The 25,548-nt window shown below is 56.3% G+C and overlaps 14 protein-coding genes across 20 annotated transcripts; 8 read left to right on the top strand and 6 right to left on the bottom strand.

Annotated features, from left to right (window-relative positions):
- The first annotated feature begins 23 nt into the window (after positions 1 to 23).
- Positions 24 to 1,984, top strand: H310_06743 (hypothetical protein). The gene has a single exon (XM_008871910.1). It carries the CDS (start codon positions 54 to 56, stop codon positions 1,869 to 1,871), a length of 1,818 nt encoding a protein of 605 aa, XP_008870132.1. The 5' UTR covers positions 24 to 53; the 3' UTR covers positions 1,872 to 1,984.
- Positions 1,985 to 2,093: 109 nt separating this feature from the next.
- Positions 2,094 to 4,040, top strand: H310_06741 (the record flags this gene model as incomplete). 2 transcript variants are annotated; one of them, XM_008871907.1, is made up of 6 exons in its annotated part: positions 2,094 to 2,567; positions 2,610 to 2,834; positions 2,884 to 3,189; positions 3,238 to 3,366; positions 3,417 to 3,498; positions 3,554 to 4,040. In XM_008871907.1, 6 exons carry the CDS (start codon positions 2,094 to 2,096, stop codon positions 3,616 to 3,618), a joined length of 1,281 nt encoding a protein of 426 aa, XP_008870129.1. In that variant the 3' UTR covers positions 3,619 to 4,040. The 2 variants fall into 2 exon arrangements, with proteins under 2 accessions (XP_008870129.1, XP_008870130.1); XM_008871908.1 differs by having other exon boundaries at positions 2,884 to 3,366.
- H310_06742 (hypothetical protein) lies at positions 3,660 to 3,950 on the bottom strand (the record flags this gene model as incomplete). The annotated part of the gene is made up of 1 exon (XM_008871909.1): positions 3,660 to 3,950. The coding sequence occupies one exon, from the start codon at positions 3,948 to 3,950 to the stop codon at positions 3,660 to 3,662; it is 291 nt and encodes a 96-aa protein (XP_008870131.1).
- A 50-nt stretch (positions 4,041 to 4,090) lies between the features above and the next one.
- H310_06739 (hypothetical protein) lies at positions 4,091 to 5,710 on the bottom strand. The gene is made up of 3 exons (XM_008871905.1): positions 5,509 to 5,710; positions 5,365 to 5,444; positions 4,091 to 5,293 (listed from the first exon to the last, which is right to left on the bottom strand). Exons 1-3 carry the CDS (start codon positions 5,631 to 5,633, stop codon positions 5,169 to 5,171), a joined length of 330 nt encoding a protein of 109 aa, XP_008870127.1. The 5' UTR covers positions 5,634 to 5,710; the 3' UTR covers positions 4,091 to 5,168.
- Positions 4,134 to 5,099, top strand: H310_06740 (hypothetical protein; the record flags this gene model as incomplete). Its single annotated transcript, XM_008871906.1, has 1 exon — positions 4,134 to 5,099. The coding sequence occupies one exon, from the start codon at positions 4,134 to 4,136 to the stop codon at positions 5,097 to 5,099; it is 966 nt and encodes a 321-aa protein (XP_008870128.1).
- A 74-nt stretch (positions 5,711 to 5,784) lies between the features above and the next one.
- H310_06738 (hypothetical protein) lies at positions 5,785 to 7,011 on the top strand. The gene is made up of 6 exons (XM_008871904.1): positions 5,785 to 5,901; positions 5,968 to 6,113; positions 6,180 to 6,364; positions 6,408 to 6,488; positions 6,533 to 6,825; positions 6,874 to 7,011. Exons 1-6 carry the CDS (start codon positions 5,808 to 5,810, stop codon positions 6,939 to 6,941), a joined length of 867 nt encoding a protein of 288 aa, XP_008870126.1. The 5' UTR covers positions 5,785 to 5,807; the 3' UTR covers positions 6,942 to 7,011.
- A 168-nt stretch (positions 7,012 to 7,179) lies between these two features.
- Positions 7,180 to 7,827, bottom strand: H310_06737 (hypothetical protein). The gene is made up of 3 exons (XM_008871903.1): positions 7,778 to 7,827; positions 7,374 to 7,729; positions 7,180 to 7,324 (listed from the first exon to the last, which is right to left on the bottom strand). The coding sequence occupies exons 1-3, from the start codon at positions 7,821 to 7,823 to the stop codon at positions 7,241 to 7,243; spliced, it is 486 nt and encodes a 161-aa protein (XP_008870125.1). The 5' UTR covers positions 7,824 to 7,827; the 3' UTR covers positions 7,180 to 7,240.
- A 147-nt stretch (positions 7,828 to 7,974) lies between these two features.
- On the top strand, positions 7,975 to 10,085 carry H310_06736 (hypothetical protein). The gene is made up of 5 exons (XM_008871902.1): positions 7,975 to 8,051; positions 8,098 to 8,347; positions 8,410 to 8,496; positions 8,547 to 9,357; positions 9,415 to 10,085. Exons 1-5 carry the CDS (start codon positions 7,984 to 7,986, stop codon positions 10,056 to 10,058), a joined length of 1,860 nt encoding a protein of 619 aa, XP_008870124.1. The 5' UTR covers positions 7,975 to 7,983; the 3' UTR covers positions 10,059 to 10,085.
- Positions 10,086 to 10,223: 138 nt separating this feature from the next.
- On the bottom strand, positions 10,224 to 11,820 carry H310_06735 (hypothetical protein). 3 transcript variants are annotated; one of them, XM_008871901.1, is made up of 8 exons: positions 11,680 to 11,820; positions 11,469 to 11,618; positions 11,283 to 11,427; positions 10,975 to 11,217; positions 10,821 to 10,926; positions 10,689 to 10,759; positions 10,512 to 10,634; positions 10,224 to 10,459 (listed from the first exon to the last, which is right to left on the bottom strand). In XM_008871901.1, the coding sequence occupies exons 3-8, from the start codon at positions 11,394 to 11,396 to the stop codon at positions 10,385 to 10,387; spliced, it is 732 nt and encodes a 243-aa protein (XP_008870123.1). In that variant the 5' UTR covers positions 11,397 to 11,427; positions 11,469 to 11,618; positions 11,680 to 11,820; the 3' UTR covers positions 10,224 to 10,384. The 3 variants fall into 3 exon arrangements, with proteins under 3 accessions (XP_008870123.1, XP_008870121.1, XP_008870122.1); XM_008871899.1 differs by having other exon boundaries at positions 11,305 to 11,427; XM_008871900.1 differs by having other exon boundaries at positions 11,305 to 11,427; positions 11,469 to 11,820.
- Positions 11,821 to 11,956: 136 nt separating this feature from the next.
- On the top strand, positions 11,957 to 13,213 carry H310_06734 (hypothetical protein). The gene is made up of 3 exons (XM_008871898.1): positions 11,957 to 12,474; positions 12,530 to 12,598; positions 12,663 to 13,213. The coding sequence occupies exons 1-3, from the start codon at positions 12,016 to 12,018 to the stop codon at positions 13,086 to 13,088; spliced, it is 954 nt and encodes a 317-aa protein (XP_008870120.1). The 5' UTR covers positions 11,957 to 12,015; the 3' UTR covers positions 13,089 to 13,213.
- Positions 13,214 to 13,250: 37 nt separating this feature from the next.
- On the top strand, positions 13,251 to 14,483 carry H310_06733. 2 transcript variants are annotated; one of them, XM_008871897.1, is made up of 4 exons: positions 13,251 to 13,757; positions 13,807 to 13,878; positions 13,926 to 14,050; positions 14,110 to 14,483. In XM_008871897.1, the coding sequence occupies exons 1-4, from the start codon at positions 13,305 to 13,307 to the stop codon at positions 14,399 to 14,401; spliced, it is 942 nt and encodes a 313-aa protein (XP_008870119.1). In that variant the 5' UTR covers positions 13,251 to 13,304; the 3' UTR covers positions 14,402 to 14,483. The 2 variants fall into 2 exon arrangements, with proteins under 2 accessions (XP_008870119.1, XP_008870118.1); XM_008871896.1 differs by having other exon boundaries at positions 13,926 to 14,483.
- A 1,082-nt stretch (positions 14,484 to 15,565) lies between these two features.
- Positions 15,566 to 16,188, bottom strand: H310_06732 (hypothetical protein). The gene is made up of 3 exons (XM_008871895.1): positions 16,083 to 16,188; positions 15,893 to 16,030; positions 15,566 to 15,828 (listed from the first exon to the last, which is right to left on the bottom strand). The coding sequence occupies exons 1-3, from the start codon at positions 16,161 to 16,163 to the stop codon at positions 15,724 to 15,726; spliced, it is 324 nt and encodes a 107-aa protein (XP_008870117.1). The 5' UTR covers positions 16,164 to 16,188; the 3' UTR covers positions 15,566 to 15,723.
- A 1,258-nt stretch (positions 16,189 to 17,446) lies between these two features.
- H310_06731 (hypothetical protein) lies at positions 17,447 to 23,727 on the top strand. 3 transcript variants are annotated; one of them, XM_008871893.1, is made up of 26 exons: positions 17,447 to 17,647; positions 17,711 to 17,747; positions 17,803 to 17,860; positions 17,909 to 18,153; positions 18,207 to 18,264; positions 18,318 to 18,526; positions 18,574 to 18,909; positions 18,959 to 19,100; positions 19,152 to 19,302; positions 19,350 to 19,651; positions 19,703 to 20,035; positions 20,080 to 20,422; positions 20,479 to 20,630; positions 20,694 to 20,720; positions 20,773 to 20,836; positions 20,895 to 21,029; positions 21,080 to 21,236; positions 21,282 to 21,397; positions 21,462 to 21,682; positions 21,746 to 22,074; positions 22,168 to 22,252; positions 22,339 to 22,456; positions 22,520 to 22,682; positions 22,734 to 22,820; positions 22,866 to 23,451; positions 23,508 to 23,727. In XM_008871893.1, exons 1-26 carry the CDS (start codon positions 17,478 to 17,480, stop codon positions 23,648 to 23,650), a joined length of 4,767 nt encoding a protein of 1,588 aa, XP_008870115.1. In that variant the 5' UTR covers positions 17,447 to 17,477; the 3' UTR covers positions 23,651 to 23,727. The 3 variants fall into 3 exon arrangements, with proteins under 3 accessions (XP_008870115.1, XP_008870114.1, XP_008870116.1); XM_008871892.1 differs by having other exon boundaries at positions 22,339 to 22,682; XM_008871894.1 differs by lacking the exons at positions 17,447 to 17,647; positions 17,711 to 17,747 and having other exon boundaries at positions 17,748 to 17,860.
- H310_06730 (hypothetical protein) lies at positions 23,719 to 25,529 on the bottom strand. Its single transcript, XM_008871891.1, has 5 exons — positions 24,939 to 25,529; positions 24,816 to 24,889; positions 24,524 to 24,767; positions 24,283 to 24,467; positions 23,719 to 24,230 (listed from the first exon to the last, which is right to left on the bottom strand). The coding sequence occupies exons 1-5, from the start codon at positions 25,495 to 25,497 to the stop codon at positions 23,901 to 23,903; spliced, it is 1,392 nt and encodes a 463-aa protein (XP_008870113.1). The 5' UTR covers positions 25,498 to 25,529; the 3' UTR covers positions 23,719 to 23,900.
- Positions 25,530 to 25,548: the final 19 nt, after the last annotated feature.

Genomic DNA, 25,548 nt, shown 5'->3' with positions numbered 1-25,548 from the left:
GAGATGCTGCCGGAGTAGTCGATGGTTCCACCAGTGTCTCTGCAGTAACCATCATGATGCAGCAACAGGCGCGGCGCGATCACCTTCCTCTCACACTTCCGGGAGACGGTGACGACAGCCATGACACAGCACCGCTCATGCTCGGCATCAACGTCAGCATCAACATTCGACCAGAGCCAAGACTATCCGAGTGGCGGAAGATTGGGCTTGGTATACTGCTGGCGTTTGGTGGTATAGCTGCGGCGGCTGGTATCGCGTACGGCGTCTGGTACTACATGCGCGAAGCCATGATGATGAATCCAGCTTTAGACACAGCGCTTTCATCGGACCCCCTACCGTACGATCGCGTGCCAGCACTGTGGAGTGACGATTTCGAATGCCTTGGATGGCGCGCCACAGCGGGATGCGATCCTGGCAGCGAACGTACACCACAATACGATCGAACTTGCGATGCCCGGATTGCCCTCGGGGATTCTGGATTCTGTGAAGTTCGCAATCGCACTAGCCTCCAAGTGTACCGCGTGATGGCGTCAACGTGTCGCAGTGTCATCGGGCTCCTCACGTACACGTGCAACATGGCAGAGGAGTTCACCGACTTTCCAAAGCTCGCCGCCACGTACACACACGACCCGGCGCCGCAATTCTCTGGCGTCCGTCGCGGCATTGTGTTCTCCGTGTACAAGAAGGCGCTGCCCGGTCTGTTTGCGATCATCAAGCTCCTTCGGTCATTCGGGTGCACTTTACCCGTCGAGATATTCTACCGACCGGATGAACTGCACGCGCCATCGAACGTGCTCGTCCAGGCGCTCCTTCAAAGCGACGACCGTGTTGCGCTGCGCGAGATCACCGACCCCCGCGCGACAAAGTTCAGAACCAAACCATACGCCGTGTACCATTCGTCATTCGACCAGGTGCTGCTCTTGGACTGCGACAACATTCCCCTTCGCGACCCAACGTATCTCTTCGACTCGCCAGTGTTTGCGTCCCACAGCGCGATCTTCTGGCCGGATCTGTGGCAGCCGAAACACACCATCTTCAGCGTCATCTCGCAGAGCCTGTTGTGGCAGTATGTTGACATGCCTTTCGTCGACATGTTTGAACAAGAGAGCGGCCAGGTGCTCGTGGATCGCCGACGCGCCACAGACGCGCTGCACAAGCTCATGGCGTACACGTTCGGCCCGACCAAGAACAGCAACGGGACCCTCATCGAGTCTATGGAGTTTTTGTACGGAGACAAGGATTTGTTTCGCTTTGCATGGCGGAATGCATCGACGTCGTTCTACTTCATTCAGACACCCCCTGCCTACGCTGGCATGTACTCGTGGTATCGGTGGATTTCGTTTTGTGGACTCGCCATGGTCCAGTACGATCCCGACGGCAACATGCTGTTCCTCCATCGCAACCAAGTCAAGCTAACCGCGCATCCATACCAAGTACCGCTCTTCACGCACATTCTGCGCTTCAACGGCCGCGACCCGAGCCTGTACTCGGCGGAATGCAAAGGCCGTCAAGACGGCTACCTATGTTGGGGATTTCAGTGGCCATGGGTTCCGGTCGCCATGGAAACGATCGACTGGGCGGACAACGGGGCGAGTCACGTCAACATCCATCAAGCCGAATCCAAGGCAGTGCGATACGCCATTGAAGCCGGCGCAATCCTCGGTGATGTGGACACGAGCCCTGCTCCAACGCCGCTCCCGCTGTGGCGCAACTGGTGGATTGATCTCGTCGTGTGCAGTGCGATTTTTATGGTGTGGTGTGTTTGGCAGCATGTGGCCCAGTGTTGTACACCGCAGAAGAAGACAATGTTGCGGTCGATGTTCATGTCTCGGAAGAAGAGAAAAACGTCGACGCTTCCTTCCGGCATGTAGATGGGTATGTCTCGTTGTCGTCGTGGCTTGTAGAACTAACTTATGCAATCCTTAATGGACCTCACGTATTCATGCAGTCGGTGACGTTCGGGTTGGATGCCATGGGCGTCGCGCTTCGGACCGCGCGCAAGGAATTCTTGGGATCCTGTCGAAATCGATCATCCGGATGCTCGACGGTTAAACCTCTTCAACATGATCAATACTCTCGAAGTGACAGTGTCCATGACGACAGCAAACAAGCCGCCGATTGTCGTGGAAGACGTCGAGATGGACGAAACGTTGGATGCAGATGACATCGAGGATGTTCAAATGGATGCAGCGAACGAAGAAGTTGATACCTTTCTCCTGCAATTGAAACTACAGATGGACGAGCGCGATGCTGCGGGAGTCTCGTTTAGCTTTGAATCATTCACGTCGGTCCTGGTGCAATGCTTCGTCCCACTTCTCGAGCATAGCTCGATGCTACAGATCGTACCGATGATCCACCTTCGGATTGCTGAAGTCGACCACAAGTTCTTGGTGGAAGTGTTGTCCAACACCCACATCTACGTCCCGCACGAACTCGTCACGAAATCCACATCAGGGATGTCGACCACGTATCATCTGAACCTTCCGATTCTGCGCACGCCTTTGAAGTGCGACTTTCTCCAAGCCGTGCCCATGCTCGTCACTGAGTTCATCAAGCAAATGCACATCGTACGACAATCTGTACTCTCTGTCATGCTAATTCTTGGTTAGTTTGATCCCCAACCGCCACCTCCACCAACACCGGTACCAAAACCTGTCCAGTCACCGCCCTCGCAGCGCCCTCGTGCTATCCCACCAGAGAGTACTGTGTTTCCACTCGCGCATTTCCCTGGCACGCTATATCACGCGAACGATATCAATGGCTCCGTCGTGACTGCCATTCTCTTGGGGGTCACTCCCTCTTCGCTGTACATTCTCCACTTTGGTCCCACAAATGTACGAGTCCCTTGACATTTGTGACGTTGGATTCATCGAGATGACGCAGCACCACCATGACTTGGCAGTACTGCACCAAGTCATTTCCCTCAAGGACATTTCTCGAGTTGTCTTGAAGCGCGGCGAGAACAAGTCGTTCGTGGTGCATTTCAAAACTGCGGGAGCTCCATGCAAGCCGATCTTTTCCCAAAGCAGCGAGCGCATCGTCGCGATGATTCAATCGTACATGGAGAAGCACTCGGCCAAGCGCCGGCTCGACCATGGAGGAGAAGACCCGCGGCCCCGCCACGTCAAGAAGGCGAATGGGTTTGACATGTCGTCCTTTTTCGCTAACATGGAAAAAGCAACAAAGGAGGTACCCGAGTGTCCTGGAGGTCGTGCTGACCCAAGTTGCTGGTGGTAGCTGTCGCAAAAGGTCGTGGGTAGCTTCAACGAAGTGTCCAAGCTGCTAAGCGGGGAAGCGCCGCCGCTCACCCTTGCTGCCGTTTCCCAAATGGAGGCCAACTTTTTTCGACGACCAGATCCGCACCAGGTACACCAAACACTCGCCGGCGCATACGACGCACTCATGGACTGGTTTAGTTGTTTGCGATCACAGAAGGGTACAAGTCGATAGCACTGCATCACGCGCAAACTCCTGGGGACGAACTGGTCGATCAAGCAGGTACTTGATCTGGTGCCGTTCTCCTAGTATCGCTCACCCTGGAAACTCGTTGTAGAGACGAATATGCTCCTCTTCGTAAAGCAGCCCCAAGTCCAGCGCGTGCTGCACCGTCCCAACTAACTCCTCTGTGGAGAAATGACATGATTGACTTATGTAATAACTTAGGACGCCGCTGTGTAGTCTAACTTCGGAAAATACACTGTGAACGTCGTGCTGAGGGGCGGTGCCACCTGTGATGCGGCGGTGGCTGCGTGGCTGGTCGACGCTCCCCCCTTGGTGTCGCGAGCTTGTTTGAGCTGCTCGAATTTGCCCTTGACGAATTGCGTGGATGCAAACCACCAGTCGCTCGGCGGCAGGTTGCTCTCGTGGTGGGAGGATAGCGACCCGCCGCCGACGGAGGCCCAGCGGGGTGGAAGCGTCGTCGACTGGCCCAGGCGGAAGGCGTCCAGCATGGTGATGCTTGGTCAAGAGAGATCTCGAAATGCCACCGGTCGACGCACTCGTCTTTTGCGCCAGACTCTTCGAATCACGAGGCCGGCGATATCCAACGTCATGTGCTTTAGCAACCGTCATCTATTCTTAACTCCACCATGCCCACGTAACGACGAAATGACCGTCGCACTGGCACGACGAACATGGCCAGCAGCGGCGGCGCCAACGACCTCCAACTGGAAGAAATCCACGACGACGATTCCCATGAAAACGACGGCGGCGCCGTGGAGGACCAGGAGCTGTATGCGCTGCAACGACTCGACACCAAGTGCACGGAGCTGCAACAAGAAGGCAAGTACACGGAAGCCCTCGAGTGCATGGAGAAGGGACTCGTGCTGCGCCAGCACTTCTTTGGCTCGGACAGTCCCGAAGTTCGCGACGCGTGCAAGACTGTCGGAGACATGTGCAACCTCCTCGCCATGACGTACTTGCAGCAGGAAAACTTTCCCATCGTGTTAGAATTGCTCAAGAAGGCCGAGATCCTCACGGAGCGCCATCCGGCTGGCCGCGCCGTGACCCTCAACAACTTTGCATGCTATTACCGTCGCCAGGGCAACCTCCACAAGGCCCTAACGCATCTGACAGAAGCATTGGCGATCGAAGCCAAGCTTGAGCATGTCCCGAACCGCGCCGACACGCACTTGAACATGTGCGCGGTGTTGTCGCAACTTGGTCGGCATCAAGGGGCTTTGGAACAGGCCCAGGCCGCTCTCATTCTGCTCCACGAAGAGCTCTTCTCAGCACCAACCCCGGGCAATCAGCACGGATCGCCAGTCGCAGATGCAAGCGTCAAACTGGACCGCATCGCGGTGCTCGGGATAGCGTACCACAACGTTGGTGTCGAGCAGGAGTTTCTGAAAAAGCTCGAGCTCAGCATTCACTCGTACCGGAAGGGCGCGGAAGTAGCAGCCAAGTACTTGGGCGAGTCCCATGGCATGGTCATCACGCTGCGGAACTCGCTAGTCACGGCAACGAGGGCGCTGGAAGCGAGGGCGTCGCGTGGCCGCCTTCCGACTACGGGCGACGGCATTTCCAAGTTTTCCCAGATGAAGCACACGCTGAAAGCACGGTTTCGCCGAAGCAACTCGAAAGTGGCGGTCGAACGATAAGAGATTGAAAGCAAAGGGGTATTAGTATAATGGCTGGTTCATGTCAGTGGAACGGACGAATGCTGGAAGCTAAGGCTGCTTGCCTTGCTTCTTTTTGAACGACTTGAGCTCCTTCGCAAACACCTTGTCCACATGCTGCGAGACGGCCTTTAAGTCTGTCAGCGCCGTTCGAATCGCTTGGTTTGCTGTCTTGGCTACAATCGTCGCATCATGAGATTTCAAAATCGACTTGGCGAGCCGCAACAAACATGGCACGTTTGCGTACATGGCACGGTCTGAACGCGCACGTGCATCTTTGGCTCCGACGGGTGCGGAATCGTGTACCCGGCAAAGTTCACGTCGGGGCTACATGCACAATGTTGTCAACATCCCAATGTCGACGCGATTGGATCTAACCAATGCGACGTACTTTCGCATGAGCATGTACCGCACGGCGTTGCCAAGCGTATGGTCTTCATTGTGAAAGACAAAAGTCTTGGCGCTGGCCGACGATGTCGTGTGTACTTGCAGCTTGGGCACGAGGATCGACGTCATTGCGAGCAGTAGAAGTGGTGCGGCGCCGTACTGATCAACGAGTTGGTTCGTTTTCGGTGCCAACCAACAACTTCCGGTTAATATCCGGAATGACAGCTCGATTAAGTCCGATTCATGGTACATACATTCCGTGTCGCCAAACTACTGTCCTCACTTTTTCACGGAGATCCTCAGATGGCCGACGCTGCGTCCGACGCGGAGAAGCTTGCGGTGGCGAAGGGCTTCCTGCTCGCGAGTCCCCCTGGTGAAGTGCGGGAAGTAGCCAAAGGTACGAGTGGCTGACCTGCTTATGTTCGCCTTCGACGCGAGCAGCGGTGCTAAATCGTGCATGCAGATGTGACCAAACTGGTGCCGCGCGGGTTGCTATCTGACACGGCGTTGCGTGGGATTATGCATACGTACAACGTGGAAAACTGCTTGCCAATGCAACTCCCGAACGAAGAGGAATCGAAGCGTTTGGTCATTTGCCAGGAAGGCGAGGTGCGTTGCATCCCAGAATGACGTGGCAATAATGCGTGAATGCTCAAATTTCTACGTGAGGTATAGGTGGATGCAAGCCACTACCTTGATACACACAGCCAAAAAGTTTGGGGCTTTGACCACGTAACACAAGAGATCCTTCCACAGGACGTCCAAGACGCATCTGCGCATTTCACTTCGTCGCTTGAATCACTTCGTGCGGCGCTTCAAGGCGAACTCGACTCGTACATGTCTGCGCAATTTGGGAACCAGTGCGACTACTGCCTACCAACGTTGTCTCAATTGGACGTGTAGGGGTGCAGCTGCAGTGTTCGCGACCAACTCGACGATCACGCTCATCTTGTCCACCGAGCGCGTTAGCTTGCGCAACTTTTGGTACTTGTCATCGTGTGGTCCGCTTTGTCGCTTATCTCCGTCAGGTCCGGTCGATGGAAATCCAAATGGACGTTGGCAAACGTATCTCCCGACTCGTCGGCCGCCACTCTCGCAGGTCGCATTGATCTACATGTGCACTACTTTGAAGACGGCAACCTCCAGTTGCTGAGCCACAAGGACGTCGCGGCTGCTCAAGTATGTGGTGGCGCACGGTCGCTGGCGCAAGCGGTGCTGGACACAATTCGTGCCGAGGAGCACGTTGTTCATAGCAATCTCGAAGACATGTACATCAACATGACGGAAGAAACTTTCAAGGAAATGCGGCGCGTGATGCCCGGTACGTCGTCTCCATTTTCATGTCATGTCTAAGCATGTTGTGTCAAAGTGACGCAAACCAAGATGGAGTGGAACTTGTTTGCCCATCGCACGGCCAAGGACTTGAGTCGAAAGTAGCGACCTCGTTGATAGGTGGCCTCTCAACCCACACTCGATTCAATATTCATTTCACGCTTGGTTTGAGTCATGATTTGCCTCACGACGCGCAAAGGGGCATTCAAAGATGGACGAGCATATCGTCACGATGGAGTGCTGTCGACCCGACACGGCAGTGGTTCCGTCGATACGCGATGGTACAAACAGGTACTCGCGAACTCTGGCGTGACGGTGTGCCTGCAGCCCCGCGACACCCGAGGACAAGAACGCTTTGTTTGCGCCAAGGAGCGGCAACAGAACCGACAGATTCCACACAGTATTTAGCTACAGCATGAATTGTCCTTTCGCTGCGGCTCCAACAGGTATGCATGCCACGGCATGACGTTGTGGTCGCCCTCGGCCATCTACGAGATTGTGAAGGCTCGCATTCGAGACCACATGTCCAGATCATACCTGGGGGCCAACGCTCTTGAAACGTTCTTGCACCGCGCGCATCTCGTCGGTCGAGTCGCAGAGCAGGGCGACAGGAGATCCCCCGGCAACGAGCTTCGGACACGTGTTGGGCTCCACGGGGTCGAACACGACGGCCAGGTACCCTTCGTCGCAGCTTTCCAGCTCCATCTTGGTCGTGACGTTTTCTTCTTCGTCAATGTCCGTGAGTCCGCTCACTTCGAACTCGTACAACAAATCGTAACACGACACAAACTCGCCAACGTTCTTCTTCCACTTGGTAATGCGGCCGCCTGTCATGGATGGCGAGACTTTCGCCATCGGGACCACCGTGAGGTGTCGCCGTTGCAGCACATACGCTATTCAGACGCCACAGATCAACTGCAAGGCTTGTGCTTCCAGCATACCTTTCGCCATCGACGCCGCGCACCGCATCAACTTGCACGGCATCATGTCCAAACGGAACAGTGACCATACTTTGAAACGATTGAAAACACTACGAAATAGACCAATTGAAATCCATAAATTCGAAACTATTTCATACATTTTTATCACATCGACTGTATAATCGAACCAATCATGGCGTCATATTGTGTGCATGACAATTTGTGCAATGACCGCACCACCTCCTGCGCCGTGGAAAAGTCTCTGCGCTAACTTGGAGACGGTGTTGAGATCGAGGTGGGCCCCTCGATAGACAACGTCCCAAGTTCACTTGTAACTTTAGGGGCCTCGACCTAGTCATTCCCATGAACGTGGGCATGTACAACGCGGTGGCACCTCCAGCATACGAAATCGACGCCACGCCATCGTCGCTCTTAGTCATGGTTGGCAACACGAAACACTTGTGGCCTGCATTCGTGAACTCGTTGGATATCAACAACATGCCGGACCATCCGCTGAACGAATATGCCGTCGTCGAAGTGACTCGAGCGGTCGAGCGTGTGGAAGCCAGCACCAGCATCCAAGCAAATAAGGTCAACAGCGCGCCATTCCTCGTCACCACAACCATACAAAAGGCTTACGCTCGTGTGGCTAGGTTTTTTGGGTTCACGACACCGAAGTTGGGAAGATGATCGCCGCTGTCCGCATGGTGGTCGCGTCCGGGTTTGCCTCGTTCTCGAATGTATCATGAACTAGCGCATTTTCGTGTCGAGTTACCTGCGTGCACTGTAGGAAGCGCACTTGAGCGTCCATCCGACGTACGGCCCGTGGTTTGGGCTGCGCGCCGCCATCGTGTTCCACTGCGACGGTCCTACGGAGCCCGTATACCACGAACCGAGGATCCTCACACTGCCTCCGGAAGTCTCCAAGCGAACGCAAGACCTGTTTGATCAAGCGAAAGCACTCAAGACCGTGTCGGCGGAGGCCAAATCCATTTGGTTCCAGCTCCGCGTCGGCATCAGTCCCAACCATCCATACATGTACTGTGACGCCCAAGTCCGTTTCCATTACGCCAACTCTCCCCACACTCGTGCTGCCATCATTGCTGCCGTCCAGTCCAACACACCCATCGACTATGTCCTGGAACCGCCGACGGCCGACGCCGTTCGCTGCCGCCGGCTCTTTCAAACCGTCCTTTGGGACATCATGGCCACGGAGCCGCGGCCTGATGCAGTGCTGCTCAGCGGAGGCTTGGATACGTCAATTATCGCAGAAGCAAGTGGATGTGGCCTCGACGTAGTTAAAGTCGGTGCAATCCCCATTCTTTCTATCCAGGGTGGCATCACAGTCCGTGCCGACCCCATTGCCCAAGATGCCACGTTCGCCAGCGCCATTTGCAAGCGGCTTGGGGTGACCCATCACTGCCTGGACGTGACAGTCGAGGAACTCTTGGTTCATATTCCAATTGTCAGTCGCATCCTCGAAACATTTGACCCCATGGAACTTCGGAACGCCATCGTGATCTACCACTCCCTTCTCAAGGCCAAGGAGGTCGGGTACGATTGTGTGGTTACGGGCGACGGCGCGGACGAGTTGTTTGCGGGTACGTCGTACGGCATCTCTATTTTTTGGCTTGGATGCACACGAAGTCCCGTCGTAGGTTACTCTTTCTACGCCGCAATGACTCCGGAACGTCTCCAGTTGTATCGACAACACATTGCCCGAATCATGCGGTTCTCGTCGCAGCCCCTCGCGGCGGCGCTGGGGCTGACGGTGCGCAGTCCATTCCTAGACCCGCGAGTCGTCGAGTTCGCCCTGTCCCTGGAGAAGGGTACCCTCGTCGAGGACAAAACCCCCGTCCCCAACGGCAAAACGTACGGGAAGCGAGTGTTGCGCCAAGCGTTTCCGGAAGCGTATTCGCAGTGGCGCGACAAAGAGCCGATTGAGCAAGGTGCGGGCACGTCACAGCTCCGCCTCGGGTACTTTAGCGACGCAAACGTGCCGGACTTTGCCACGAGACAGCGTCAAGTGTACAGAGACCACAACGTTGTGCTGCGCGACCACGAGCACTTGGTCTACTTCGACCATTTTCTAACCGAGTTTGGTGGGTCCCTCGACGCTGTGCCCAAGGTGCGCGACGGCGACGATCCCTGTCCTGCCTGTCGATTTGACTTGTCGTCCAAGGATCAGGACTTTTGCGTCACATGTGGCTTCTGGCCGGCGCGAACCACCGACGCAAACGCGGCGTCCGCGAAACCAGCGATGAAAAAGCTGGCCGCATTGATCCAAACGCTGCGTGAATAATAAAGGAGTCGCAGTACCAACGTCAAGAAGAGTTGCTGGAACGTCCCGACGAGATTGTCAGCAGGAAGGCGTCGCGAACCGCGTGGAGGGCGCACAGTCTATCGCTATCGGCCGCAAACATTGGAATCCGTGGCCGCGGATACGTCCCAACCAAAACAGCATGCGCAGGGCATTCCATCGCGTGAAATTGTGGGTAATGTAGTCCAGATGCTGGTGCGCAAGCAGCACGTACTCGCCCTGACGAAGGTATTTCCTGCCACCGAATTCGGCTACTGCAGCTCCACACTCCATGCCTGGTCGACGCGAATGCAATGCCACTAGTTTGACTATTCGAATCTTGTACGTCGGTAGTTCTTGGCCTCTTTGCTATTCGCCACAAACTCTTCGACCAGGGGGTACACCTACGCAGCAGGCATGTGTTCGCTGTCGCTATCGTGGCCAGGAACGGTGTACCTGATCTGGCGACGTAGTCGCGGCCAGCGCTTCTTTGAGGACTTTGGCGTGTGGGATGCCAGCCAAGTAGGACCCAAACATCTTCTTCACATGGTGAAAGTTTGCCTTGGACCCGAGCAGCCGCTGCGCTCCACACTGGCACGTCACGATGGTGCAATCATGCATCGACGCACGTACATCAAAATGGTGCACATGGCGCAAGAGCCCATGGCACTTCGCTTCGACACTCATTGCAGTGTTGGAATGGCCTAGACAGGAGGGAGGGCGTCATGCAAGGAGGCGTCTTGAAAACGAGAATGTCAAACGTGCCTTGGAACATCCACGGGTTTCCAAACAGCGCACGTCCGATCATAACCCCGTCGACACCGTACGTGTCGACCATTTCCTGCGCGTGCGGAATCGACTCGATATCGCCCTGCATCACTCTCGTGGAGACAACTGGAATCGACCGACCGGCTCGTACGTTTCCAATCACGACGCAACTCGACTGACGCTTGGCCTTGACCAAGTGCAAAATGTCACCGATGGCATCCCAATGCGCTGGGACGGCAGACATTTCGTCCCTTGTTCTCCCGTGGATCGTCAGCGCTTCCGGCTCCGTGTCGAGGATGTGATGGATCCAGTCATGGTACTCGATCTCGTGGAAACCGATGCGAGTCTTCACGGACACGGGCAGACCACTCTCTTGACACGCACGGATAATAGCCTACGCACACAAAGAATGCGCCAGTTGAGTTCGCCTGGCTGCCGTGGCGCGGTCTCCGATCGGACTGGGAATGGACAAGGCCGGAACCTTGGCGTTGAGTGGGTCCAGGATGAGAGCCGCGCCACTGCCTTGCTTGTTGACGTTCTTCTCAGGACATCCCATGTTGATGTCGATTCCATCAAAGCCAAGGTCGCGGAGCAACAGTGCCGACTACGTCCGTTTAGTACACGACGAGGCGGACGAACTGGTACCTCGCGGAATTGGTGTGGCTTGGAGCCGAAGAGTTGGGCAACGATCGGGCGCTCTTCTGGAGCGTACGCAAGAGCAGTCATCATGCGGTCACGTGATGCGGGAGACGACGAGCAAAGCGCTTCGCAACTGACAAACTCTGTCCACATGACCTGCACGGTGGGAAGCCACCACCAGGAATTCAAATGGATGGCATCGACTCCGCGAACTCACATGTGGCTTGGCGAACTCTGTAATCGTTGCGCGGAAGGATACGTCCGTCACGTTGGCCATCGGCGCGACGCAGAAGAACGGCCGCGGCAAGCGCCGCCAAAACGACGTTGGTGGCGGCGGCACCTTCATGTGTCCCGAAACAATGCAACGTTTCATTGGCTAAAATACAACGATTCCGTGAAAGTGATTGGTGGTCCTCCGAAGGAGAGACGGCGCGACAAAGGTACAGAGCACATGACGGTTTGCATAGAAAAGCAATAAACTCTACGATTGCATCCTTGTCATCCCGCTGCGAATGTCGACGCCGTTTTTTGACCGACTCTGAGTCAAGTGACGATGGACTTCGCCGAGGAGTCGCCGCCGCCGCCGCCGCTGGGCACGGTGGAGACCATGATAACCCATTTCTTCAGTGGAACTGTCGCTGGCTTTACTGGCGCCATCGTCGGCTATCCTTTGGATACGATCAAGTCCCGCATGCAGACCCAGATGCACTTGCCTGCTTCCTCGACCAGCACTCGCATCACGCCATTGCAAGCATTTCTTCATTCAATACGACAAGAAGGCATACTCTCGCTCTACAGCGGCGCATCCACGCAAGTCGCTCGTCAAGCGATTGGATGCTCAATATTGTTCGGCCTGTTGTCACAATTCAAAGGACTCTTCTACACGCCGTCCGACGGACCAGGGTCTCCGGAAGCGCACCCCCGAACAGTGTTGGCCGCGTCTGCCGCGTGTACTGGTGTCGTCGAAGCGTCTATCTATTGCCCGTTCGAGATTACCATGATTCGCATGCAGGTGAGCTTGCTCGGACACTGTGTTGAACACCGCTGACTGATTTGCACGGTTCAAGACCCAGGCGATGCAGCAAAACACTTGGCAATGCGCCGCGCGAATCTACATGGATCATGGACTGCGCAATGTAAGGATCGATTCCACGAGCTCATCGCACTCTTGCGCCTCGTCTGAGCCTTGCATGCTTCTAGGGTCTCTACCGTGGGTTCTTTCCGACGTGCTCGCGGGAAATGCTTGGCAACTTGGTGTACTTCTTGTCCTACGAACGGTTCAAGGACATGCTGAAAACTCACACGAGCATGACGGACATGCAAGTGTACGGCGTCGCAGGAGCCGCCGCTGGCCCTGTCTATTGGTGCACAATTTTCCCCCTTGACACGATCAAAGCAGTCGTCCAAGCGGATGCCATGGACCTTCGCCACCGAAAACACCATGGGATCCGAGACTGTGCAACCCATTTGTACCGAGAAGGCGGTATCAGTCGCTTCTTCCGCGGACTCTCGCCGTGTTTGATTCGAACGATGCCAGTCAGCGCCGTGAAGTTCATGGCGTTTGAGAAGAGTGTGCAAGTGATGACCCCGTGGTGGCCGTCGCAGCGTGCTGCGGCAACCACGTGAGAGGGTCCTTGCTTGGTCTCGTCATTCTGTCGGTGAGCATGCTGTACCAATTAGAAGTATTTCAAAATGACGAATTCATCAGCCAATCACATGGTCTTGTTTACGTATTTCCATAATATTTTCGACGTTTTTGGAACTTCATGTACATTTCAACCAAACCTGCGTTGATCGAACCGACAAGGGTTGGTTGGGCAATACACCGACCGGGTCAACTCGATGGAGGATGAGGCGGGTCCAGTTATCCTGAGCAAGGTGCAGACAGTCATCACGCACTTCTTCAGCGGAACCGTCGCTGGTGTCACTGGCGCAGTGGCGGGGTACCCGTTGGACACGATCAAGTCTCGCATGCAGACTCAAATGCACCTGCCGTCGGCAGGTGCGACAGGTCGACGTGTCACTCCTGTGCAAGCTCTCGTGCATTCAATCCGACAAGAGGGCTTCCTGTCACTCTACCGTGGCGCCTCCACGCAAGTCGCGCGGCAGGCGATTGGGTGCTCCATGTTGTTTGGCCTCATGGCCCAGTTCAAGTGGCTATTCTACACTCCGTCTGCCGGGGCGGGGTCACCAGAAGCACATCCTCAAGCAGTCTTGACTGCGTCTGCCGCGTGCACCGGTGTCGTCGAAGCGTCCATCTATTGCCCCTTTGAAATAACCATGATTCGCATGCAGGTACATCCCCGACCATTGCCCACCGTGGTACAGTCACCGATCCGTCCAGACCCAAGCCATCACGAACCAAACAACTCCCCAATGTGCTGCTCAAATCTTCTCGCAGTACGGTGTTCGCAACGTAAGCTTCCGCCAATCATCTTTGCATTCTTCTCACCGTGCGACCAGGGACTCTATCGCGGGTTCGTGCCAACGGGCTGCCGTGAAGTGGTTGGCAATACCATCTACTTTCTCACATACGACCGTATCAAGGAACTGCTTCAAGCCAAGACGACCATGTCTCCGATGCAAGTGTACGGGGCGTCCGGTGCCGTTGCCGGCTTTATGTACTGGTGTGCGAGTTTCCCGCTAGACACGATCAAGTCGGTCGTCCAGGCAGACGCTCTCGACCCTCGCCATCGACAGTACCGAGGGACGTTGGATTGCGCGGCCAAGCTTTTCCAAGAAGGCGGGGTCGGTCGGTTCTTCCGTGGCCTCACGCCGTGCCTCGTCCGCGCGATGCCGATCAATGGCATCCAGTTCATGTCGTTCGAGAAAAGTGTCGAGTTGCTCACGCCGCTGTGGCCCCATCGCAACGTGTCCGCAGTCGACGATACACGATAAGTCACTTTGGCAATGCTCGGCATGACGCTTCTGACCTTTAGCAAGTTGGCGATATCGCATGCGCATGCTACACAGATTCGCGATTCGAACAATGCACTCATGGCCAAGTGCAAAAAAAAATGCTCCTTTGTGAAATCCTCTTGGCACACACCCGGATGCCGGTGGAGTGACATTGCGTGCACACTTGGCGGCCGATCTCCGGCGGCCTCCACCAATGACGACATTCTCTTCGATTCGCAACTCGTCGCGTAAGGAAATGCCATGTCGCTCCAAACAATTGGATCTCTCGATCGCTCAACACTCGTGAAGGTATTATCGAGATGGAGTGGAATAGATCGAGGGGACATCGCCGACGTTGGGGGGGGTTGAGCAATCCCCGCGACGACGGCATTTCGATCGTGATCACGACACCGGCCCAAGACACCATCTATGGCAAAAAACATCGCGAAATGGTGGCCGTGATCGAATGTCCCGCTCAAATCCAAATGCAGACAACAAACCAGACTACACCAGTTCACGTCGCGTTTCACCGAAGGAACTTTGTCGATGTGGATCAACCTTGACGCATCGCAATTGAACTCGAGCTGACACATGTCGCCGCCGCCACCACCTATTGAGATTTACCGCAGGACGGCAAACACAACAATGACGTGGGCGGTGTCGATATCAAGGGCTACTTCACGCTGCCCTACGCAAGCAATGAATGGGGCAATGCCTGCAGGACGACGGGGTGGACGGGCAGAGGAACGTGCATCTCGGCTTCGTCGAACCATGTCATGATGTGCCGAGGCATTGAAGAATGTGTAGATGGCGCTCGACATGTTGTGAGTGGAGCTGTGGATCCTCGAGTCGTGCGTCCCAAGCTCATCAAGACGGACGTGAAATTATCCTGAGTAACGACGTCATCCATCGCCTGTATCTCCCACGCGCGCTCATCAAAGAGGTCACTGAAGCAATTCTGGCATGCCTCTGTCGTCATGACCTCGACGCCCGCCATCCTGTTGGTCCGAGATGGCACTACCCAAGTGTTCCACTGCGTGGGTGTAGTTGACAGTGCAGACGATGCTAGATTGTCCAACACGACCACGGTAGATGTAGCAACGATCATGCTAACTTCGCACAATTGTCTTGGTGGCGAAGGCGAAAAACATCGAGTTCGGGGGCGGCATGAAGCGTTCAGAAAGCGGTTTGAATCTGGAAACGAATGGCGCGCTTCGCTCGTGAGCCGAATAAGAGTTGTTACGACATGGTTTTTTCACATTTGACGGTGGCGCTTCCGAATGTCCATGAGACTCGACCATGTTCGATCAAGACACCGCGTCGTCCGCTTCGATGCCATTCAGAAAACAGGATTCGTTCACGCTTACAGCTCTTCCTTTGGCAGCTGCCGTGCCCGCGCGCGATAATCATTTCGAATGCACGACAGGAACTTGTGGTACCTGTACTCGTCGATTTCACCATCTTCCAACTACGAATACCCATCGCAGTGACCATCAGGCAACGTCGAGCCGTTGAACGCGATCACTGCCTACCGGCTCCGACGCGTACACTTCTGCGTAGCATGCGGCTGAGATGCATTCATGCACGCAATTCATGTTGGTCCATTCATTCAAGTGGCTGCATTCGTACATCTCGCACCCTTTCTTTTGCATACGCCACATACGATCCACCTGGAAACGTGCCATCAGCTTCTCTTGACAGCAGCAATAAGTAGGTAGGTACCTTGGAGTGCTGTTTCGACTTGGCTTCCGCGATGGCCATCCAGCCCACCGCCATCCACACCACCAGCGTCGGTCGAGCCATCGTGAAATCGCATCATGGAATGTAGCATTCACATTATTTAGTGTACTTACGGCAATAAACCACACTATTTAACGTTTGTCGGAATTATTGTATTTTATTCTGTCCGAAGAGGCACATCAAGGAAGCGCACATGCCTCGCGGTGAGCGATGCGCGGTGTGCTCCCGGCAGACGCGAGGTAGCGGGGAGCCACTTCTTCGATGCAGTCGGTGCCACATGATTCGGTACTGCGGTCGCGAGCATCAAATGCAACACTTCAGGGCGCACAAAGACGCGTGCACTGCGGTGAAGCGTGCTGTCGACGCAGCAGCGCATGCAAAGGAGGATCTCCTTGCTGTCGAAGGCGTTGACATCTTCCGTGTCGGTCGTTTCTGGGGCATGTACGAGACTCGGCCGTATATGCTGTCCTTGGCGTCGCAGATTGAAGCTTTGGAACGCATGGGCACTGACGCGTCTCTTCGCGTGGCGATCGACGTTCTGTTTGAATGCTTGCGCCTGAATCGTCGTGACAACATGGGCCTCCGTGACATCGCGCCTGGCATCTTCCTTCGATTGAATGAAGACCAACACGCATACGACTTTCTCCGGTGGTGGGCGCAAGACCGACCAACGTACGATTGGGAAAACGCGGCGCTGCCGTACTTGGACATCCGAGGTGCCGACGCGACAGAATCCCCCGAGAGTGCCAATTTTATCGGTCCATTCGGTGGACCTTCATTGCTGCATCTCGTCGCACTCGTCCTCGTGAAACTCCGCGTCCGCGACAGTATTGAAGCGCGAGGGTGCTTCCGTGTTTTCCTTGCAGGGACAATGCGCGAGCGGTCGCCGCTTAGTTTGTTAGGAGGCCAAACTCCAGCGCTTCGCCTCATCCAAGCATTCAGTGCTCCTCCACCGTCTGCCGTCCCCCTCGGCGCGCTGCAACGACAGGACAACTCGGACAAAGCCATCGCAACGAACGAAGCGATGGTGGCCCAGCTGGATGTTCAATTAACAAAGTTGCTACGGCACACAGCGCGGCGAAATCCGCGGATATGGCATGCCATAGTGAATCCCAATACCATACTTGGAGCTCCCAACGTCCAAGCTGACGCTGCCGTTGGCGACGAGAACGAAATTAAAATGGCGGTTGTACACCTCTTGCCCGCTTACATGGCGACACCAAGAGCGCTAGCGCGACTTCAAGCGCATGAGGCCGCGTCGGCTAGGCACGGGCCGCCTCGACAGATCGCACCGTCTTCATCGTTGTCGTAACGAAGTAATCCAGTTCCATCGTGCAAGTGATCGAGTTGTCCGTTACATGCAAAACCGTCCGACCGATGAACCGCGCGCAGGAGCGGTGGCATCGCCTTCGCTGCCTCGTCCGATGCATCAGTCAGTTTGCCCTCTTGGGAGCAAACCAGAGCTCGGCGGGCGAGCTCCCACCGTTCGAACCTCAGTCGTGGCATCGCCACAAACTCGAACGATTCCAGCAAGCGTACGAGAAGGAGTACGTGGTTTCGTCCGCACAGCCCATGACCGCACGCTCTCACTCGTTGCGCGCTACGTGTAGCCAAGAACACCGCACAGACGTCGACCTGAAGCTGCTGGTGGGTGGCCGCGATCGATTCGAGGGACAGACTCTGAAACATGCGCGATGTGCAGATGGAGATCGTGCAAAGTGTCCATGCATTTTCCCATGCGTCGTACACTAGCAAGCTGTGTACGGATGGACTGCCCGACATTCGTGATCTTACGGGGATGCCGCTAGACTTTTGTCGACACATGCACGTGGCGTCGCTGCACGACGGACAGGTCGTATACCACCAGGGAGACGCCGTCGACGGCGCGGCCGGCGGGTACCTCATTCTGCAAGGAGTGGTCAGCACGTACAAGAACTCTGCGTACGAGTCGGACGTGCCGTATCCAGTGTGGCACCAGGCGACGTTCCCGAACGACGATGTCCATTTTGGCACGTGCGTCCACACTGCGACGACGGGCGACGTGTTTGGCGAAGTACAGCCATCGTTCTTTCTGTGATGCGATGGTTCACAAACTCGATGGCGCAGGCAGCTCTAAGTGGAAGCATGCGCCGGCAGACGACCGTCCTCGCCCAGTCCAGTGCCAGTGCGTGTGTTCCGGTGCTGTCGTCGTGCTGATGGGCGGGCGATGCATTGTAGAGGTTGCTGTCCTGAGCCAGAACGATTACCGCCGCGTCCTCATGTACAACGACGTGACTTGGACGCCGCAGCAGTGCTTGTACACGATCGAAACAGAGCCACACAACAGGACGCCGCGCCAAGTGCGAGATCTCTCCGACTTCCTCGTGCATTTTCACTTTTTCCGGTCGCTTCCGCGAGACGTTGTGGAAGCGCTTGGGCATCGCTTGGTGCGTATAAACGCTCACATTGGATCCGTCCATGACGGCCACGATAGCGCCATCGTACGTTCAAGGCCCATGAAGTCCTCAGTCGCCAAGGAGACCTCGACCCCCCCCTTGTGATTGTTGTGGCCGGAAAAGTGCAATTGTTCATGCAAGATTCCGCGGAGGAGTCGACCTGTCGCCTGCTCGGCCCACAACCCACTGCCCCAACGTCCGGAACAACCACAAAGAAGTCGGGGGCGAATGCCGCCATGGCGCTCGCGGACAAACAGGAGTACGATCCTGCGCTGGGATGGTGCGTGGGAGAGCTGGGAGGTGGTGAATGCTTTGGAGAGCAGGCCATGGCAAGTCGAGGAGCCCAGAGCGCCACCCTTCGTTCGGCTTACACCGTACGAAGCATCTACCTCGCTGTAGTTTGTGACTGTTGGGCATGGGTAGACTGCAGCGATTGTCCTCTACCACGCCGATGTGGTCCAAGTGTTGGCGCAGCACGATCGAGTGGACCCGCCACGAAAACCGGGCGACGAGTTGGCGCATCTCATGACGCTCTTGGCAGTCCCTCCTTTGGCTCGGTCTCCAGGTACTTGGCACTCGACCAACACCACTTGCGTCAACCACCGTCGCCTTGCAGCCGCAGTGCGCGACGTGGCCAAAGCACTACGGCAGTGCGACGCGAGCCTGTTCTTCCGGCAGCTCGGTCATTATGCCGTGGACGTGATCGCACAAGAAGCCATGATACGGGTGATCGATGCAGGCACGATCGTGCTGCAGCAAGATCAGTCGTACGTACGAACGACCCGACCGGCGGCGCATGACACGTCCAGTCTAGATGCAACAGCATGTACGTTATCTTGAACGGGTCGGTCAACATCCACAGGTTGACGGTGCGGCGGAAACAGCGCCGACAGAGTTCATTGATTCGCATGGCACTGCATCAACACAATCATCACGCTGACGACACGGTCAGCCACGACGGCGAGATGCCACTGGCGTCGCTGGGAGGCGAAATCTTCGACAATTGCGGCCAGTACTTGAGCTCCATGGGAGTTGGGGGAGCCTTTGGCCACGTGCCCATACTTACCAACTCGCACAGCCAGTCGTCGTACGTAGTTGCGCGCAACTTGACCAAAGGTACCTGCCTACCTACGTACATCCGAGTCCACCCGGCTGAGATTCTTCCAGGCACGGTGTCGGCGGCACTTTTGTGCATTCCAGGTCGTTTGGTGGCCCCACTCGTGCAAAAGCTCGACGACTCGCTGCTGTACAACCCCCGGCAAGTGCTTGACCAAGCCACAAAGCCCAAATCGGACACGCACAACACGTTCAAACTGGCCAACTTTCTGTCGACGACAGCAACGTTTGCAGCGCTTCCCCACCGCACGCTCGTGCGCGTCCTTGAATCGATGCAAGTCGTCGACGTTCCATTCAATCATTTGCTTTGGGACCAAGGCGAGAGGCTTGGCAATGGCGTTGTTGTGGTTCTCTCTGGGACAGTGCTCGTCGTGCAGTCGGGGCGTACGCAATCCGATCCTGTCAAGCCCGTGCTAATTCCCATGTAGATCGTCCCCCTGCACTGGTCGATCCAATCCTCAAAGTGCCCGAGTCGGGCCGCCTCGTGCTCCACGTCGGTCGCACAGCCAACACAGTCACCCTCATGAACTCGCACGACCAAGTTCGCACATATGGACCAGGGGACTGCATTGGAAGCATGCGCCTCGACGACACGGACAACGGCACATCTATCAAACAGGACACGGCCATGACACTGAGCGACTGCAAAGTCGCGATAGTCCAGTGGCCCCGCGTGTACGCACCACAACCACCCGTTGCCAAACTATGCCACGACCTCCTTGGCCTTCGGGCCACCCATTTGAAGCGCCAGCTCGAGCAGCAAGAGCTTGGGTACACTCGGCCCCATCCCTCGTCGTTGTCCTGATGGGGCGAGTGTCACTGGGTAGAGGCCCGCCGCTTGGCCCGTCGTCCGACGACATGCACGCTGCGACCGGGCACTTACTGTCCGCCATCGAATGGAAAGACAAGTTTCCCGTCCGCGTACAGGGATCGATCGCTGCGGTGTTTGCATTTGCGACGTACTCGGCGCGTGAAATGAGTACGGCCGACGAATTTGAGGGCAAGGGACGTTTGGCGCTTACAGTGGGTGGTGGCTGCGTAGTCTTTTCCGAAGGCGACCAGGCCCAAGGTACCGCTGCCATCGATCCACCTATTCGACGGTGGATGGACCTGTCATGTAGCGTTGTACATCATCGTCTCGGGTCATGTGAACATTTGGATTCGGCGGCGGAGCCGTTCGCACAGGTTGGGGCAGTCTGGCCCGTTGAACATGTCAGCGTCTAGATTGTGTTTGGTATTCTAGCCAAGGCCCTGCCAGGAAGGACGTGGTTGGGCGCCGAGGATGGCAAGAAGGAAGGCTCAGCGCCAGCAACTCGAAGGACGACTTGGACCCCATGAAAGCCATTCAGGCGCTGAGCAAGGAAAAACCTCGGACACCGTGCGTCCGATCTCGTCAAGGATGTTGCTGACATCCTAGCTGGTCGAAAGAACCCACATCGAACGGTTGCTGACGTCGCGACGGGTTGCCGAGAGCGATTCCAGCTCTGGCCGCGCTCTGGGCGAGCTTGAGGCACGCCTCGGCCCTGGCGACGTCTTGAGTGAAAAAGCTTTGTTTCATCCGGGCATTCGTCATCGCGTGACCGCGGTAGGTCCTACGCCATCCGTGGAATACCTTCATCGGTGTTTCTAGGAGGCTGCCACCGAAGTGACGGCGCTCGTTTTGCCGAGGACCCGGTATGAGCACCTCCTCTTGCACGGTCCGACGATTCCGTCCACCGCCATCGTCGTCGCCCGCAACTCCTCCGAGTACAAACCCCACCCACAACCAGTGACGTTTTGCCTCATGCGGCCATCCCGTCGATGGTCCTAGACGTGCGCGAGAACACTGGAAACTCGTGATCCACTACATCGTCAAGAATCGGTCGCAGCGATCGCACTGGCCGTGCGTGATCGAGTTTGCACGGCAAAAGCGCATACGCCTCGTGATGGACATCGTCAAGCACGTTCCTGTCTTTCAAGCGATGGATGTCGCCCTTCGCATGCGAATCTGCGAGCGCACGTTGTTCCAAACGCTAGCGCCCAACTACGTCGGTTCGTACAATTCACCGTGCCTCGATCGCATCTCGACAGCACATCACACGACTTCGAGGGCAGTGCATGACAAGGGCAAGCCCGTCGAGCGCTTCTTTGTCGTTGTCAGCGGCAGTGTCGACCTCATTCACGTCACGTCGTCTGGCCCGATGGAACCGTCGGCCCTCGCATCCATCACAGACACCAACGACTCGGCGCTCGTCAAGATCCGGACGGTTCACGAAGGCGAGTGGTTTGGCGAGTACGAAATCGTGGCACAACTACAACATCGGCAGATCCTGGCCGTGACGACATCGGAGGGTGCCCATGTTGTCGGTGTGTACAAAGGGGAGTTCCTCATGTCGTGGCCAACGCTGGCCAAAATGAACGACCGCCTCGCCTTCCTCCGCCAGGTACGTCGAGCAGGTTCAAAGTCGTGGTCGTCCTGCACGCACGAATTCGTCAAGTGGCAGCATGATCTCATCCGCGACGGCGCTGTGTGTCAGAGTGACGCGTTGGGAGCGCTGGAAGACGACCGGCTCTGCTCCATTTGGTACGGCATTCGAAAGCTGCGCTTTCGTTGCAACGACGGTACGTGGCTCTTGCAGTCGGTCGAAATGAAACGTGTGGACGGGATCGATCGCTCGTGTTCAGTCATTTCACGGGCATTTACACAGTCGTGGTCCCGACGCGATCAAGTGGTGCCAAGGTCGTCGATGCAATCTACTTGATTGAAGAAGGCGAGTGCGTTGTCCAGAGCCAGGCGACGCTTGTCCGAGCGGTCAAGGAAGCCAGGTATCCAGCCACCTCGCCTGCGATGGCTCTTGATAGCCAAACTGCCCTGGTTGTGACGAACAGATCGCATGAAAAGGACGTTCAATTGGACGTACAAGTCGCGAGGCTGACCCGCGGCAACATCTTGTACTGCGAAGACACGACGTGGAAACCGCGCACATCCGTGATAGCGTCATCGCAGCTCGTTCAAGCGCTTGTGCTGACGTATCCGTCGCACTCGTCCACGGTTTGAGCGCGTCGTCGGGTGTGAGGAGTCTTGCTGATCCAACCTTGGCAGATACACCGCATCGTCGGGAAGCGAGGACAAGCTGCGTTGCGGCGCATCATGCGCATGGCAAACGACTTTCAGCATGGCCAACGCGAGGTTGGGCATCTTGGACCGACTTGCATGAATGAATTGGAGCTCTAGGCGGCTAAAGAGCTTGCAATTGCGTCGGAGCCCAAGCCCATCGACTCGATGATGCTCCCGTTGCTCAAGTGTGTGCCCATTGCTCGAGTCCGAGGGAATCGCGTCAAACTGCCCAACTTTCTGCTGCAGCGACACGTTCCACCGTCCTCAACGATCGACCGAAGCAATGATGTGGTGGAGAGGGACGCCGAGTCCCGACGCTCAGCGCCTCCAACCACCACGGACTCAATATTCGCTCCAACTTCTGCAAACCCGCACAAGCTACAAGACGGAGGCAAATCAGCGTGCATGAATGGGTCGTTTGGATTTACGGCCAAGACGACCTCGAGTGTCCCTTCGGCTACCCAGTTCGCCCCGCCACATTGCTTCAGTCCTCTGGAAACGGCGCACGTATTGCGACCGAAGATTCGCCTTGACGAAACGGAAAACTCGTCGGTGCGCCTTCAACGAGCGCTCAACCAGCAAATCCGCGACGATACCAAGCTCGTCCAAGACCTCCGAAACAGTGCAATGGGCACGAAGCAGTCGCAAGCACGCCTCGAGGAGCAAGTCCGCATAAAACATGGCCGGCCTGTGCAGTGCCCAAGTACTGTCCATTTCCTCTTGTCGTCGCCGTGCAGCTTCTCATGGCTGCATTTGTAGTTAGCCCATGCAAGCCGTCTGTGGCCAGCCCATTCGACCAGACCCTCCAAGCCCACACCGCTCCCCGACGTGCGCGCCAAGTGGCCTGTCGCACTCTTGGATTCCATGCCAAGGAATCATGTAGCCATGACCACTCGAACTAGTCTTACATCATGGCATCGCTCGCTCGACGCTGCACTACCTACTGCATTTACTGCAAACTTGCCACCGTCCTATGGAGAAATGGCTCTCTACATTTCAATGGCAGTACTCGTCGTGGGCATCGGCAGGAAGCTTTCAGGTGTACAAGCATGCAACATGGTGCTCATGGCCACAGCAACACAAAGCAATGTGCTCCATGTTCCTCTCTGGACCGATCGGGTTCAACTTGTCTCGTTCCCCACAGGCTTTTTTTCATGTCATCTCATACACCAACACACCACCGTCGTCGCCCGCTGCCGCGAGCGTCGTGGCTGTCGTGGCGATCGCTCGGACAGCTGCTTGGTTCGCGCCCAATCCATATTGTAATGCGTCCGTGCGCAAGTCGTGCACAAGGAGCATGCCGCTTCCACTGCCGCTAAAGCACAATTCGTGGTCCACGTGCACCGAGTAGATGAACGTCGTGTGTTGAGAAAACGTCGACCGCACGTTCGAAGCACGGACATCCACAACTTGGACCTTGCCGTCGGCTCCGCCCGTTACGATGACATGGTCCATGGTCGACACGTCCTTGATGAAGCTGACCTACGCGAATCGCACAGCGGAACCTCTAACTTGGTCGGTGGCGTGTACTTACGGCCCCGGTGCCTCGTTGGCTGACGTGCACGGACACCTTCATCACGGCATCCTTGGAGCGCGCATCCCACATACGAAGCAAGCCATCTTGCCCGCCGCTGAATGCGTGGTCTGAGTTATGCTGGCTTCCAAGCACCGCCGTGCAGTGCCCGATGTGGACTCCCTTGGCCTTTCGCTCCACCGCGTCTAACGGACCAGCTGAACGATCTCGCGCATCTCCACAGGACGCCATGGAATCGTACGCTGTGCAAGGTCAAACACTAGGACGGAGCCGTTGCGGTCGCCACCAATGAGCCGGTTGCCCCAGAGGGAAAAGTCGAGAATGGGGGCATCGTGGCCCTTGAGGCAATGACGTTCGCGGCCAGCTTTAGCTGCTCGCTTCCCTGGCGCGCCATCCCACAACCGATACGTTTTGTCGTAGCTGGCGCTGACGATCCAATTCTCGGTAAAAGGTCGGATGAGAGATATCGATCCTGCGTGCCCAGTCTACAAGAGCACATGAGAACTTTGTTTAGCAACGGCATCAAGACATACCAAGTCTTCGCACCGATTGTTGCTGTCCCATAGACAGAGCTTGCTATCCATCCCGCCCGACACAACACGGCCATCTAAGAGCAGATTAATGCGGTGACTGGCTTAGATGGACGGCACACGCACCTGGCATATGCGCCACAGCGGTCACCCACTCGCCATGGCCGGCGGTTTTCGAATACAGCGTGCGAACCCCACTGCCGTTCTTGCCCTTCGACGCTTTGCGCTGCTGCAACGGAATGGCGTACAATGCATGGTCGCAGCTACCCACAACTACTTCGGTCATGTCAGGTGCCAGACTCATGCACGTGAGTGGTTGGCTCGACACCGGCTCGACGTAACCACTCGAATCACTTGGTCCTCGAAGCCATGGCGCTCGCGATGACCCGTCGGTGGCCACATTCGCCTTTGGCGTAGATGTCACCAGCATTGGAAGTGGAACCGATGTGGCTTTTGTTGTTGTGGCGTCGTCGCTTGCGGCAGGGAGGTCCAGTCGAGGTAGGCGAGGATCGTTGTCGAACGCGGCGAGATATGCTTCATTATCTTTGTGCGAGGAAGCTGCCGCATATCGAGGAGGTTTCTTGCATGGCGCAGCTTCGTTCATGTCACTTTCGACGACGACCCTTGTCACGGCTCCCGTCGACGCATACTCTTCCAAGCGGATATTTCGCCGCCTTGCGCTCATTCCTTTCCAAGCGAGGGATCCTCAAAGGGCAGGAAAATATCCAAGAACTGT

Source organism: Aphanomyces invadans (assembly GCF_000520115.1).
Source record: "Aphanomyces invadans strain NJM9701 unplaced genomic scaffold supercont1.12, whole genome shotgun sequence".
NCBI lineage: Eukaryota > Oomycota > Saprolegniomycetes > Saprolegniales > Verrucalvaceae > Aphanomyces > Aphanomyces invadans.
The sequence above is the reverse complement of the archived record's forward strand: the minus strand, read 5'-3'. Positions and strand labels throughout refer to the sequence as shown.

Bases quoted from the DNA above. Each gene is read 5' to 3' on its own strand.
- H310_06730 (XM_008871891.1), bottom strand. From the start codon at position 25,497: ATGAGCGCAAGGCGGCGAAATATCCGCTTGGAAGAGTATGCGTCGACG. The intron at 24,468-24,523 runs GTACGATTCCAT...CTGGTCCGTTAG, and splicing joins AGTGTTTGACCTTGCACAGC to ACGCGGTGGAGCGAAAGGCC. The intron at 24,231-24,282 runs GTAAGTACACGC...CGATTCGCGTAG, and splicing joins GCCAACGAGGCACCGGGGCC to GTCAGCTTCATCAAGGACGT.
- H310_06736 (XM_008871902.1), top strand. From the start codon at position 7,984: ATGACCGCACCACCTCCTGCGCCGTGGAAAAGTCTCTGCGCTAACTTG. The intron at 8,497-8,546 runs GTATCATGAACT...CGTGCACTGTAG, and splicing joins GGTTTGCCTCGTTCTCGAAT to GAAGCGCACTTGAGCGTCCA. The intron at 9,358-9,414 runs GTACGTCGTACG...GTCCCGTCGTAG, and splicing joins CGCGGACGAGTTGTTTGCGG to GTTACTCTTTCTACGCCGCA.
- H310_06743 (XM_008871910.1), top strand. From the start codon at position 54: ATGATGCAGCAACAGGCGCGGCGCGATCACCTTCCTCTCACACTTCCG.
- H310_06734 (XM_008871898.1), top strand. From the start codon at position 12,016: ATGGACTTCGCCGAGGAGTCGCCGCCGCCGCCGCCGCTGGGCACGGTG. The intron at 12,475-12,529 runs GTGAGCTTGCTC...GCACGGTTCAAG, and splicing joins TTACCATGATTCGCATGCAG to ACCCAGGCGATGCAGCAAAA. The intron at 12,599-12,662 runs GTAAGGATCGAT...GCATGCTTCTAG, and splicing joins TGGATCATGGACTGCGCAAT to GGTCTCTACCGTGGGTTCTT.
- H310_06738 (XM_008871904.1), top strand. From the start codon at position 5,808: ATGGCCGACGCTGCGTCCGACGCGGAGAAGCTTGCGGTGGCGAAGGGC. The intron at 5,902-5,967 runs GTACGAGTGGCT...TCGTGCATGCAG, and splicing joins AGTGCGGGAAGTAGCCAAAG to ATGTGACCAAACTGGTGCCG. The intron at 6,365-6,407 runs GTGCGACTACTG...TTGGACGTGTAG, and splicing joins TCTGCGCAATTTGGGAACCA to GGGTGCAGCTGCAGTGTTCG.
- H310_06739 (XM_008871905.1), bottom strand. From the start codon at position 5,633: ATGACGTCGATCCTCGTGCCCAAGCTGCAAGTACACACGACATCGTCG. The intron at 5,445-5,508 runs GTACGTCGCATT...TTGTGCATGTAG, and splicing joins CGGTACATGCTCATGCGAAA to CCCCGACGTGAACTTTGCCG. The intron at 5,294-5,364 runs GTACGCAAACGT...CGACGATTGTAG, and splicing joins GCGCGTTCAGACCGTGCCAT to CCAAGACAGCAAACCAAGCG.
- H310_06735 (XM_008871899.1), bottom strand. From the start codon at position 11,808: ATGAAGGTGCCGCCGCCACCAACGTCGTTTTGGCGGCGCTTGCCGCGG. The intron at 10,927-10,974 runs GTACGAGCCGGT...AGAGTGATGCAG, and splicing joins GTTGCGTCGTGATTGGAAAC to GGCGATATCGAGTCGATTCC. The intron at 10,760-10,820 runs GCACGTTTGACA...CCTCCTGTCTAG, and splicing joins AAACCCGTGGATGTTCCAAG to GCCATTCCAACACTGCAATG.
- H310_06731 (XM_008871892.1), top strand. From the start codon at position 17,478: ATGAACCGCGCGCAGGAGCGGTGGCATCGCCTTCGCTGCCTCGTCCGA. The intron at 20,036-20,079 runs GTACGCAATCCG...ATTCCCATGTAG, and splicing joins GCTCGTCGTGCAGTCGGGGC to ATCGTCCCCCTGCACTGGTC. The intron at 20,721-20,772 runs GTACCGCTGCCA...CCTGTCATGTAG, and splicing joins CGAAGGCGACCAGGCCCAAG to CGTTGTACATCATCGTCTCG.
- H310_06737 (XM_008871903.1), bottom strand. From the start codon at position 7,823: ATGATGCCGTGCAAGTTGATGCGGTGCGCGGCGTCGATGGCGAAAG. The intron at 7,730-7,777 runs GTATGCTGGAAG...GCGTCTGAATAG, and splicing joins CGCGGCGTCGATGGCGAAAG to CGTATGTGCTGCAACGGCGA. The intron at 7,325-7,373 runs GTATGATCTGGA...ACAATCTCGTAG, and splicing joins TCAAGAGCGTTGGCCCCCAG to ATGGCCGAGGGCGACCACAA.
- H310_06733 (XM_008871896.1), top strand. From the start codon at position 13,305: ATGGAGGATGAGGCGGGTCCAGTTATCCTGAGCAAGGTGCAGACAGTC. The intron at 13,758-13,806 runs GTACATCCCCGA...CGATCCGTCCAG, and splicing joins TAACCATGATTCGCATGCAG to ACCCAAGCCATCACGAACCA. The intron at 13,879-13,925 runs GTAAGCTTCCGC...CCGTGCGACCAG, and splicing joins CGCAGTACGGTGTTCGCAAC to GGACTCTATCGCGGGTTCGT.
- H310_06732 (XM_008871895.1), bottom strand. From the start codon at position 16,163: ATGGCTCGACCGACGCTGGTGGTGTGGATGGCGGTGGGCTGGATGGCC. The intron at 16,031-16,082 runs GTACCTACCTAC...GCACGTTTCCAG, and splicing joins AGTCGAAACAGCACTCCAAG to GTGGATCGTATGTGGCGTAT. The intron at 15,829-15,892 runs GTAGGCAGTGAT...GGGTATTCGTAG, and splicing joins AAGTGTACGCGTCGGAGCCG to TTGGAAGATGGTGAAATCGA.